Raw genomic sequence first — 13,317 nt, 5'->3', positions numbered from 1 at the left:
AATGTCAGTATAATTCAGTCAGATGTCAGTATAATGTAGTCCAATGTCAGTATAATTCAGTCAGATGTCAGTATAATGTAGTCCAATGTCAGTATAATTCAGTCAGATGTCAGTATAATGTATTCCAATGTCAGTATAATTCATTCAGATGTCAGTATAATGTAGTCCAATGTCAGTATAATTCAGTCAGATGTCAGTATAATGTAGTCCATTGTCAGTATAATTCAGTCAGATGTCAGTATAATGTAGTCCAATGTCAGTATAATGTAGTCCAATGTCAGTATAATTCAGTCAGATGTCAGTATAATGTAGTCCAATGTCAGTATAATGTAGTCCAATGTCAGTATAATGTAGTCCAATGTCATTATAATGTAGTCCAATGTCAGTATAATTCAGTCAGATGTCAGTATAATGTAGTCCAATGTCAGTATAATGTAGTCCAATGTCAGTATAATTCAGTCAGATGTCAGTATAATGTAGTCCAATGTCAGTATAATGTAGTCCAATGTCAGTATAATTCAGTCAGATGTCAGTATAATGTAGTCCAATGTCAGTATAATGTAGTCCAATGTCAGTATAATTCAGTCAGATGTCATATAATGTAGTCCAATGTCAGTATAATTCAGTCAGATGTCAGTATAATGTAGTCCAATGTCAGTATAATTCAGTCAGATGTCAGTATAATGTAGTCCAATGTCAGTATAATTCAGTCAGATGTCAGTATAATGTAGTCCAATGTCAGTATAATGTAGTCCAATGTCAGTATAATGTAGTCCAATGTCAGTATAATGTAGTCCAATGTCAGTATAATTCAGTCAGATGTCAGTATAATGTAGTCCAATGTCAGTATAATTCAGTCAGATGTCAGTATAATGTAGTCCAATGTCAGTATAATGTAGTCCAATGTCAGTATAATTCAGTCAGATGTCAGTATAATGTAGTCCAATGTCAGTATAATGTAGTCCAATGTCAGTATAATTCAGTCAGATGTCAGTATAATGTAGTCCAATGTCAGTATAATTCAGTCAGATGTCAGTATAATGTAGTCCAATGTCAGTATAATGTAGTCCAATGTCAGTATAATTCAGTCAGATGTCAGTATAATGTAGTCCAATGTCAGTATAATGTAGTCAGTCAGATGTCAGATATAAATGTAGTCCAATGTCAGTATAATTCAGTCAGATGTCAGTATAATGTAGTCCAATGTCAGTATAATGTAGTCCAATGTCAGTATAATGTAGTCCAATGTCAGTATAATTCAGTCAGATGTCAGTATAATGTAGTCCAATGTCAGTATAATTCAGTCAGATGTCAGTATAATGTAGTCCAATGTCAGTATAATTCAGTCAGATGTCAGTATAATGTAGTCCAATGTCAGTATAATTCAGTCAGATGTCAGTATAATGTAGTCCAATGTCAGTATAATTCAGTCAGATGTCAGTATAATGTAGTCCAATGTCAGTATAATTCAGTCAGATGTCAGTATAATGTAGTCCAATGTCAGTATAATTCAGTCAGATGTCAGTATAATGTAGTCCAATGTCAGTATTATTTAGAAAGTTGATTATTATCCATTAAATATGTGTCTTTGTTTCACAGGAAACCCTGGACTGAATGGTTTGTCAGGTCTCCCTGGAAGTAAGGGTACAAAAGGAACTGCAGGTTTTGCTGGTATTCCAGGCTCTGCTGGACGTCCTGGCCCTCCAGGACCTGCAGGACCTCCTGGTTTCCCAGGACTTAAGGGAGAACGTGGTGTTGTTGGAGAGCCTGGCCGTGATGGTAGTTATATATCGTCATTTGGTCTGAAAATTTACTCTTATTAACAGTGTAATGAAATGATATTTTTGGATTAATTATTCATATGGATGTTTATTTATAAAGGTTTCAGATTGCTCTCCGGCATTTATTAGTATCTAGAAAAAGAATTAGTTATCGAATAAATATGTGTCGGTACTTTACAGGAAATCCTGGTTTACCTGATTGCTTCTATAAGATATATTTTTACATTACAGGAAATCCTGGTTTACCTGGACAGAAAGGAAATTCAGGTCTTCCTGGATTTGATGGTCGTTCCGGACAGAAGGGGCAGGAGGGTTTGCCTGGAATCCCTGGACAAAAAGGTTAGATATACTCCTTATACAACTAGTTAAATTATCAGTTAGATAAAATTAGTTATACTTTATGTAAAGTTAACTCTAGTAGGCACTTTTGGTACTTCTGTCTTGGTATCAGTTCTCTTTATTAAGGGATTGTTTGCCTGTTTTTGTTGGGGGTTTTTACGGTTTTTTGTTGGGGAAGGGGGTGTGAGATATGAGTGGGCCCCTGGCTAACAGATCTAGTTGGTATATTGTAGGAGAATTGACTTTAGTCACCATAAATTAGCCCTTGTCTAGAACCTGAGCTTAATTAACAGTGACTTAATATCAGTCCTCCCACAACGAAAACTAATAGCTTTAGTAAACTCTGGAAAACTGTTGTGGTACTTTTGTCTTGGTATTATTTTTTTAGTATGTAAAGTTTGTTGGTTATTTTTGTTTTTGCACATTTTTTTTTAATTCATGGAATATAATGACTGAGACATGACAGTTGTAAATTTTCTATAATTTTGTTGAATAAGAAATATGGTAGACTGGTGGCAATGTTATGTGAGAAGAGCACATTGGTTTGGTGCTGATACAGAGACGATCACACAACAGTCTATCACATGGATAAAAATGTATTTTTGTTATTCTTTCAGGAGACAAAGGAGATCGTGGACTGCCAGGTATTGATGGACGACCAGGATTGTCAGGCATCAAGGGAGAAACAGGTAAAATGATCCTTAAACTCCAAGAACAGACAGGTAACACAGACCTTATATACCAGGGGACACACAGGTAACACAGACCTTATATACCAGGGGACACACAGGTAACACAGACCTTATATACCAGGGGACACACAGGTAACACAGACCTTATATACCAGGGGACACACAGGTAACACAGACCTTATATACCAGGGGACACACAGGTAACACAGACCTTATATACCAGGGGACACACAGGTAACACAGACCTTATATACCAGGCAACAGACAGGTAACACAGACCTTATATACCAGGGGACACACAGGTAACACAGACCTTATATACCAGGGGACACACAGGTAACACAGACCTTATATACCAGGGGACACACAGGTAACACAGACCTTATATACCAGGGGACACAGGTAACACAGACCTTATATACCAGGCAACAGACAGGTAACACAGACCTTATATACCAGGGGACACACAGGTAACACAGACCTTATATACCAGGGGACACACAGGTAACACAGACCTTATATACCAGGGGACACACAGGTAACACAGACCTTATATACCAGAGGACACACAGGTAACACAGACCTTATATACCTGGGGACACACAGGTAACACAGACCTTATATACCAGGGTACACACAGATAATACAGACCTTATATACCAGGGGACACACAGGTAATACAGACTTTATATACCAGGGAACACACAGGTAACACAGACCTTATATACCAGGGAACACACAGGTAACACAGACCTTATATACCAAGGGAACAGACGGGTAACACAGACCTTATATACCAGAGGACACACAGGTAACACAGACCTTATATACCAGGGGACACGCAGGTAACACAGACCGTATATACCAGGGGACGCACGGGTAACACAGACCTTATATACCAGGGGACACACGGGTAACACAGACAGTATATACCACGGGACACACAGGTAACACAGATCTTTTAATTTTCATATGAAAAGAATGAAAAAAAAGATCACTGTGTGTATACATATTTAATATATGGGTCAAGTAAGAGCTTACAATAATGGATCTCAAAATGATTTTTTATTTGGACAGGTGTGAGTGGACGCCCAGGTGTTAAGGGTGAGCCTGGACGCTCAGCTGCAGGAATAAAGGGAGAGACTGGAGCAAGAGGACCTCCAGGACTTAACGGTTTGCCAGGCATGAAGGGTGAATCAGGTACATTTGTCATTACTTATATGTCAAGGTCATGGATCAAGCAAAATACAAAGTTCCAACATTGGGTCAAGTAATATGCAGAGGTCAAACATGGGGTCAGGTGATATACAGAGGTCATCATGGGGTCAAGCAATATACAGAGGTCAAACAAAGGTCAGTTAGTAAACAGGCAAAACAAGGGGTTAAGTTATGTACGAAGATCAAACAAGGTGTCAAATGATATACAGAGGTCAAACATGGGGTCAAGTAATAAAAGGTCATAAAGGTAGAAGAGAAGAAAAAAGGTGTGAAACATTTTCTTCAGGTTGGTAAGTATGAATGAAAATTCATATATCTCAAAAAAGTCCTAAAAATGATGAATGATATCAGACAAATGATCAGTGGGAAGCATATTTGCACAGAGGTATACTGCTTACAAGATGGTAATAAAATCTAAGGACTTCCTTCTAACTTGTTTACTATTTCTTAAGAAGTAGTGAAGGGATATCTCTCAAATTTTATATGTAGCTTTCTCTTTGACCCAAGTTGTGACAGTTAAATTTAAAGTGTGATCAGTGAAGCAAATTAGCCAACAGGTAGCCATCTTGGATATTGACAATTGAAAAATTTGATGTGTATGTTCTGCTATGTCCCTAATTGTGACATATAAATTTGGGATTGGTTAGTAAAACAAAATGGCCAACAGGCAACCATCTTAGACTGCCTTGCTAAAGGTTATCACTTATTCTTCAGAGGAATATTCGGATTTCATGTAATTAACAACAAATCTGGACAAAAGGAAATAACAACAGGAAAGATCTGAGAAGACAAAACAATAGTGTGTCCTAACATCCCTGAGTGATTTCTTGTCTGTTATGTGAAGTTTTTACCTTGTAACTTTTTGGTTGCAGGACCTGCTGGACGTGATGGATTACCTGGTATGAAGGGAGATCGTGGAGAGGATGGTATCGGACTCCCTGGAGCTAAAGGAGAGCAAGGATTTACAGGAGTTCCAGGTAAATGTTTCATCTTCCCTGTCTTCCTTGAATTTACATTACAAGTTTACCTTTCTGTGTCTTAAGCAGGTTTGAATTTACATCACAACTTTACCTTTCTGTGTCTTAGGCAGGTTCAACTGTTTGTTCAGGTTTACACATTTACCTGTATATTAGAGTTTTTTTCTATCTATACAATAAAGGTTTAGAGATTTACCTGTATATTAGAGTTTTTTCTATCTATACAATAAAGGTTTAGACATTTACCTGTATATTAGAGTTTCCTTCTATCTATACAATAAAGATTTAGAGATTTACCTGTATATTAGAGTTTTTTCTATCTATACAATAAAGATTTACACATTTACCTGTATGTTAGAGTTTTTTCTATCTATACAATAAAGATTTAGAGATTTACCTGTATATTAGAGTTTTTTCTATCTATACAATAAAGGTTTACACATTTACCTGTATGTTAGAGTTTTTTCTATCTATACAATAAAGGTTTACACATTTACCTGTATGTTAGAGTTTTTTCTATCTATACAATAAAGATTTAGAGATTTACCTGTATATTAGAGTTTTTTCTATCTATACAATAAAGGTTTAGAGATTTACCTGTATATTAGAGTTTCCTTCTATCTATACAATAAAGATTTAGAGATTTACCTGTATATTAGAGTTTTTTCTATCTATACAATAAAGATTTACACATTTACCTGTATGTTAGAGTTTTTTCTATCTATACAATAAAGATTTAGAGATTTACCTGTATATTAGAGTTTTTTCTATCTATACAATAAAGGTTTACACATTTACCTGTATGTTAGAGTTTTTTCTATCTATACAATAAAGGTTTACACATTTACCTGTATGTTAGAGTTTTTTCTATCTATACAATAAAGATTTAGAGATTTACCTGTATATTAGAGTTTTTTCTATCTATACAATAAAGGTTTAGAGATTTACCTGTATATTAGAGTTTCCTTCTATCTATACAATAAAGATTTAGAGATTTACCTGTATATTAGAGTTTTTTCCAATAAAGATTTACACATTTACCTGTATGTTAGAGTTTTTTCTATCTATACAATAAAGATTTAGAGATTTACCTGTATATTAGAGTTTTTTCTATCTATACAATAAAGGTTTACACATTTACCTGTATGTTAGAGTTTTTTCTATCTATACAATAAAGGTTTACACATTTACCTGTATGTTAGAGTTTTTTCTATCTATACAATAAAGATTTAGAGATTTACCTGTATATTAGAGTTTTTTCTATCTATACAATAAAGGTTTAGAGATTTACAGAGTTTTTTCTATCTATACAATAAAGGTTTAGAGATTTACCTGTATATTAGAGTTTTTTCTATCTATACAATAAAGGTTTAGAGATTTACCTGTATATTAGAGTTTTTTCTATCTATACAATAAAGGTTTAGACATTTACCTGTATATTAGAGTTTCCTTCTATCTGTAAGTTGAGGTTTAGAAGTTTATCTGATAGTTTATCTGTACCCTGAGGATTTGTTTATCACCTACAGGACAGCCAGGAATCCGTGGAGAGCCTGGAGAAGATGGTGCTCCTGGAATTCCAGGTGCCAAGGGCAATCAGGGTGAACGAGGCTTCCCAGGACTACCAGGAATGAAAGGAAATGTTGGACCATCAGGTCCTCAAGGTTAGTGAACTTAACCTACATCTAGTCCTCAAAGTTAGTGAACTTACATCTACATCTTGTCCTCAAAGTTACTGAACTTACATCTACATCTAGTCCTCAAAGTTAAGTGAACTTACATCTACATCTAGTCCTCAAAGTTAGTGAACTTAATCTACATCTAGTCCTCAAAGTTAGTGAACTTAATCTACATCTAGTCCTCAAAGTAAGTGAACTTAATCTACATCTAGTCCTCAAAGTTAGTGAATTTAGTCTACATCTAGTCCTCAAAGTTAGTGAACTTAATCTACATCTAGTCCTCAAAGTTACTGAACTTAATCTACATCTTGTCCTCAAAGTTAGTGAACTTAATCTACATCTAGTCCTCAAAGTTAGTGAACTTAATCTACATCTAGTCCTCAAAGTTAGTGAACTTACATCTACATCTAGTCCTCAAAGTTAGTGTGAGTTAAATGTTGAAATTGAAGATATCTTATTGAAAAAATATTTACACCTTGTGCAGATTTCATTCTCAGCAAGTTTAACATCATTGTTTCTGAATACAGGTCAGCCTGGACTCCCCGGATCATTCGGACTGAAGGGTAGTACTGGAGATCCAGGACCTTCCGGATTCCCTGGAACTCCAGGCTTGAAAGGAGAACCTGGACGTGCTGGTTTCCCAGGATTAAAGGGTGAAAGAGGTTGGTAGATATCTACAAATGTTTTATATATCAGTTTTCTTGGTTACATAAATCCTGTTGAAAATTCATCTTATATGGTGATGTGTAGTGATACTATTTCAATATTATATAGATATTATTTACATAATTATATAGATATTATTTACATAATTATATAGATATTATTTACATAATTATATAGATATTATTTACGTAATTATATAGATATTATTTACATAATAATATAGATATTATTTACGTAATTATATATATGTTATTTACGTAATTACATAGATATTATTTACGTAATTATATATATATTATTTACGTAATTATATATATATTATTTACATAATTATATATATATTATTTACGTAATTATATATATATTATATACGTAATTATATATATATTATATACGTAATTATATAGATATCATTTACGTAATTATATATATATCATTTACGTAATATATATATATCATATACGTAATTATATAGATATTATTTACGTAATTATATAGATATTATTTACGTAATTATATATATATATTATTTATGTAATTATATATATATCATATACGTAATTATATAGATATTATTTACGTAATTATATAGATATTATTTAAAACAGTTTTATCATAAATGTTTTGGTGTTGATGAAACTAATAGATGTGAGTGTTGTTTTGTGAACAGGCCTACAAGGTTTTAACGGTTCAAAGGGCGAACAAGGACCACCTCCATTTATTCCTGACAGACTCCTTCAGCCTGGTCCAAAAGGAGACAAGGGACAGCCTGGCCAGAATGGACTGCCTGGTGCAGATGGCTTGCGTGGAGAGCCTGGACCTATGGGTAGGGAACAGAGATAGCAAAAAAACCAGTTGTTAATAAAAGAGAGCTTAATCCAGGTATAAATATGAGAGAGCTTAAACCTGGTATAAATATGAGAGAGCTTAAACCTGGTGTAAATATGAGAGAGTTTAAACCTTATGTAACTATGAAAAACAGTAAATCTGGTGTAAATATGAAAGAGATTAAACCTTGTGTAAATATAAGAGAATTAAAACCTGGTGTAAAGATAAGAGAGTTTAAACCTGATGAAAATATGAGAGAATTTAAACCTGGTGTAAATATGAGAGAGTTTAAACCTGATGAGAATACGATAGAGCTTAAACCTGGTGTAAATATGAGAGAGTTTAAACCTGATGAAAATACGATAGAGCTTAAACCTGGTGTAAATATGAGAGAATTTAAACCTGGTGTAAATATGAGAGAATTTAAACCTGGTGTAAATATGAGAGAACTAAATAGTAAAAAAGCAATACTGTAAGAGAAGTTGTTTCCACACTAGAATACATTGCAGTACAAATATGGCTATGGAATTCTGAAGGTCTTATTGGAGTTTATTTAGATTTGCTGATTTATGGCCTGACTTCTATTAGTTCACATCTGACCTTATTTCACCTTTGATTACAGGATTCAAGGGAGAGAGAGGACCAAGGGGAGAGGATGGACTGAATGGCTTCCCAGGCCAGAAGGGTGATATAGGGGCAAGAGGATTCCAAGGAAGTAGAGGCAACGATGGACTTCCTGGTGGGTGTTACATTCAAACCGTAAACAAATTTAATAAGACAAGGATTCTAGAGGCACAGTGGATAAGATAATGATGATATCTCTTTTATCTTAACTGATTTATCGTCCAGAATCCACACACAAAATTTAGTATGAAGCTTTATAAATATGCTGCATCCATTCTTTACTGCAAGTCTCTTTTAATGCATGGATATTCAGAACATTTCTCAGAGATTTTGAATAAGATTTATCTTAAGATATAAATATCTACATAGTTATCATTTATAAAGCTGGATCTAATCAATGTATCTACATAAACATATGTTCTCTGTTCCTGTCAGGACCCCGTGGACCTGAGGGACCTGTTGGAGAACCTGGACTGCCTGGTTTGACACCGCCCTCTGGATTTATGATGGTCAGACACAGTCAGACCATTGACACACCTCAATGTCCACTCGGACTTACCCCATTATGGACTGGCTACAGCTTGTTATATATTGAAGGAAACGAGCGCTCACAACACCAAGATCTCGGTAAGTTTCTCATGTGCCTGCTTAATTTCAATTTCAAAAGTTGGATTTAGAATATTTAATCTTTCCAACCTAAATCAATGATTTCTTGATTAATAGATGACAATGTGGTTGTTTAATGACCCTAAATAAAAAAAACTTAAGGAGGTAATATACTTTACTCAAAATTGAAAATCATAAAGCTATGCTTCAGAATGTAACTCATGTAAAATACCCTTGACAAGAACTATGTAGGACAAGCTCTGATCTACCAGAACCCGATAGGTTACTCCAGTTAAACAAAAAAAATACATCTATTTCAATTGATCTTTGTCTTTTATATTACCTTGGATACTAGGGTCACCATGAATATATTATCTTTGACCTCTTTGTTACCTTGGATGCTTGGGTCACCATCAATATATGATCTTTGACCTCTATGTTACCTTGGATACTAGGGTCACCATGAATATATGATCTTTGACCTCTTTGTTACCTTGGATACTAGGTCTCGCTGGTTCCTGCATGAGGAGATTCAGCACCATGCCATTCCTTTACTGCAACACAAACAATGTTTGCAACTATGCCAGTCGTAACGACAAATCTTATTGGCTGGCAACCAATGCTAACCTTCCCATGATGCCTGTGGGAGGACAGGATCTGTCCGAGTACATCAGTAGATGTGTGGTATGCGACGCTCCATCCAATATTATTGCCGTCCACAGTCAGACCCTCAGTATACCAGACTGCCCCACTGGCTGGAATGGTCTCTGGATTGGATACAGCTTTGCCATGGTATGCTTTCTGATTAACCTCGATTTGTTAAAATTTATCTTTCACCAGAATACAATCAACAATCAAAACTTGTGAATCCCGATTGGATAAACATTGGAGGCAAACTGAATGTGTTTATAATCATGAACTAGACAGTAACACACTGATCCATATTCAGGATACTGATTCTTTTTAACTCTGATCTGGATATATAGGCTTAATAAACCTGTGTCCAGTATATTATTATTATTATTACAAAATGGAAGAAATTAAGCAAATTGTAAGTATTCCTTTCTCACTTTTTAAAAAATATTCAAATTCCTTCAACCTTACAATTTTTCATTAAGAATTATTGTACTTCTTGTTTCATAGCACACTGGCGCTGGTCCTAGTGGAGGTGGTCAGTCCCTGTCCAGCCCTGGAAGTTGTCTTGAAGACTTTAGGGCCACGCCTTTCATCGAGTGTAATGGCGCCCAAGGCACCTGTCATTACTACGCCAACAAATTCAGCTTCTGGCTGACTACCATAGAGAGAAACGCAGAATTTTCACCACCCCAACAAATGACACTTAAAGCAGGCTCTCTGAGGACAAGAGTCAGTAGATGCCAAGTTTGTATGAAATTAGTGTAGGGCCTCTCTGTGACATTAAAATTTAATGGATATTAGAATTTTTTTAATCTATGGAAAAGTACTTTAAAGCTTGCATTGGTCATGATAAAATGTTCACTTGTATGATAATGATTAAATGCTGAATGCGGTTGTGTCTACTACATGCGTTCACTGGTAAAACCAAAATGTGCCTTACAACCAATTACTGGTACTAATGGGGTGTGTACAACTTCAGTATTTTTTTTTTTAACATTTTTTTAGTATCAAGTTTTATTGAAATGCAAGTTTTTTATATGGATTTTATAATTCATCTGTTTATATTGTATTTGTGTATATGTGTAGCTGTTTGTGTCAGGTGGGAGGGAGGGTTCTTATTTTAACAGAGGATTTCACCTTTGCCTTACATGATGGAAATCTTCATCCTGTGGAGGTAGAGAAGCATTAGTTACAGGAAACCTTAATTAAGTTAATTAATTAAGTTTTCAAGAATATAATAGATGTACTTAAAGAGATAATACTGTCACATCCAGTCATTATTAGGATTATAAACACACTATCTTATGTGTGTCTGTCCCAGTGGGGTTTCCACGGCACTATCAAACACGATGGTTTATCTGTGTTATCTGTGTTCTATACAATGTTACCTGTATCATGCATTATGGTGTATTTCTGTAAAGCTGTATTAGCAAAAGCTTATGAAATGTGTTTGAGTGAGCTATCATATCTCTTGTTTGATGTCAGCAAAAATGGTTTTCAAATTAGGTAAATAAATCACTGCACCATTAGGTTAATCTTATGTGTTTAAGTATTAAACGTGTTATTTGTACAGAGTGAACGAAAGACTTTTTTTATCATGTTTACAACAAAATACTCAATGAAATTCTTATAAATAACAAAAAATAAATTGTGTGAGTTTTTAGTAGTCTTAAGATGACTGCTATTTCAGAAATAATTATTTTGTCGTATATATATATGATTGGGGATTTTAACAGCTTATCTAGTCACTTATTTTTACAATTAAGTGAACAAAGCCTATTTTACACAAATACTTTTGCATTGTTCTGCAAACCTTACTCTTATATTTGTAGGTGCTTTTTTACACGCAAAATTTTGTCAAAGATATTTTACTTTATTGTGCATTAATCTATAAATCCCTGATTTCCAGAATGGACTATTCCATCTGTAAACCATAGTTAAGTTCATTCTGGTAGCCAGGGTGTGATTGTAGTTCTTAATGAAATAGATGACATGCTCAACACCAAGCATGGATATGCTCTGTTTTGTGCCACTGTGGTCATTCTCAGTAACACTGTGTTGATTCCTGGAGGTTTAGGTGCCTAATGTATACTGAATATCTTGTGACAAAAAGTAAATCTAAATGATAAAATTTATTTATTGATGAAGCAGGTTTTGTCACTCATTGCATTCATTCCATGAATGTAGAAATGAAAAAGCAGTGTTTTATCTATTTCTATATAGGATGTTTCCCTTGATTAAATACTTACCCACAGAATCATTTCAAATTATGCCTAATTTTATAATCCCATGGCTCAACAATAAATCTCCTGGAATCATACAACTTAAAGTAATGACCACAAAAGATACATATTTTTTACAGAGATGGTCAATTTTTCCCATCACCACCATAGTTACAGTATATGTATCGCCTGCACAAAACAAGCTTGTCCATGCTGACTATGTGACTAAATCGTCACGGTGAATTCATTGTGCCAACCAATCAGTGAGTCCATTAGGTATAAGCCTACTCCCCAAGGAGACTAAAACCTATGGTACCTCTGTTCTAGTCTGATAATTTTGTATCTTATCGCATATTTTAACTGTGAAACTGCTGGACATTTGAAATAAATTCAGTTAACTTGAAATCTGGTGTTCTTGGACTTAATTGGTGTGGAGTGTACTGTTGTTGAAGACCTGTCTTATTCTTTGTGTACAAATGTCTACTGTTGTAAACCTGCTGTCTTATTCTTTGTGTACAAGTGTCTACTGTTGTAAACCTGCTGTCTTATTCTTTGTGTACAAGTGTCTACTGTTGTTAACCTGCTGTCTTATTGTGTACAAATGTCTACTGTTGTTGCAAACCTGCGCTCTTATTCTTTGTGTACAAGTGTCTACTGTTGTAAACCTGCTGTCTTATTGTGTACAAATGTCTACTGTTGTTGCAAACCTGCGCTCTTATTCTTTGTGTACACGTGTCTACTGTTGTAAACCTGCTGTCTTATTGTGTACAAATGTCTACTGTTGTTGCAAACCTGCGCTCTTATTCTTTGTGTACAAATGTCTACTGTTGTAAACCTGCTGTCTTATTCTTTGTGTACACGCGTGTACTGTTGTTGTAAACCTGCTGTCTTAGTGTGTACAAATGTCACTGTTGTAAACCTGCTGTCTTATTCTTTGTGTACACGTGTGTACTGTTGTTGTAAACCTGCTGTCTTATTGTGTACAAGTGTCTACTGTTGTTGTAAACCTACTGTCTTATGGTGTACAAGTGTCTACTGTTGTTGTAAACCTG

General features: G+C 34.8%; 1 protein-coding gene across 1 annotated transcript in view; it reads left to right on the top strand.

Moving 5' to 3' along the window:
* LOC132558129 (collagen alpha-2(IV) chain-like) overlaps window positions 1-12,670 on the top strand; it is a 66,489-nt gene extending 53,819 nt beyond the window's left edge. Inside the window, exons 29-40 of the mRNA XM_060222661.1 lie at window positions 1,600-1,779; window positions 2,013-2,120; window positions 2,738-2,809; window positions 3,890-4,012; window positions 4,903-5,007; window positions 6,534-6,668; window positions 7,211-7,345; window positions 8,020-8,175; window positions 8,800-8,916; window positions 9,237-9,428; window positions 9,913-10,199; window positions 10,551-12,670. Coding sequence (XP_060078644.1) covers window positions 1,600-1,779; window positions 2,013-2,120; window positions 2,738-2,809; window positions 3,890-4,012; window positions 4,903-5,007; window positions 6,534-6,668; window positions 7,211-7,345; window positions 8,020-8,175; window positions 8,800-8,916; window positions 9,237-9,428; window positions 9,913-10,199; window positions 10,551-10,808 — 1,868 coding nt within the window. The 3' untranslated portion in view covers window positions 10,809-12,670. The remainder of the gene's footprint in view (window positions 1-1,599; window positions 1,780-2,012; window positions 2,121-2,737; window positions 2,810-3,889; window positions 4,013-4,902; window positions 5,008-6,533; window positions 6,669-7,210; window positions 7,346-8,019; window positions 8,176-8,799; window positions 8,917-9,236; window positions 9,429-9,912; window positions 10,200-10,550) is intronic.
* The last annotated feature ends 647 nt before the right edge of the window (window positions 12,671-13,317 follow it).

Source organism: Ylistrum balloti, unplaced genomic scaffold (genome assembly GCF_031769215.1).
Source record: "Ylistrum balloti isolate Yb309-2 unplaced genomic scaffold, AGI_CSIRO_Ybal_v1 Utg370758, whole genome shotgun sequence".
NCBI classification, from domain to species: Eukaryota; Metazoa; Mollusca; class Bivalvia; order Pectinida; family Pectinidae; genus Ylistrum; species Ylistrum balloti.
The sequence above is the reverse complement of the archived record's forward strand: the minus strand, read 5'-3'. Positions and strand labels throughout refer to the sequence as shown.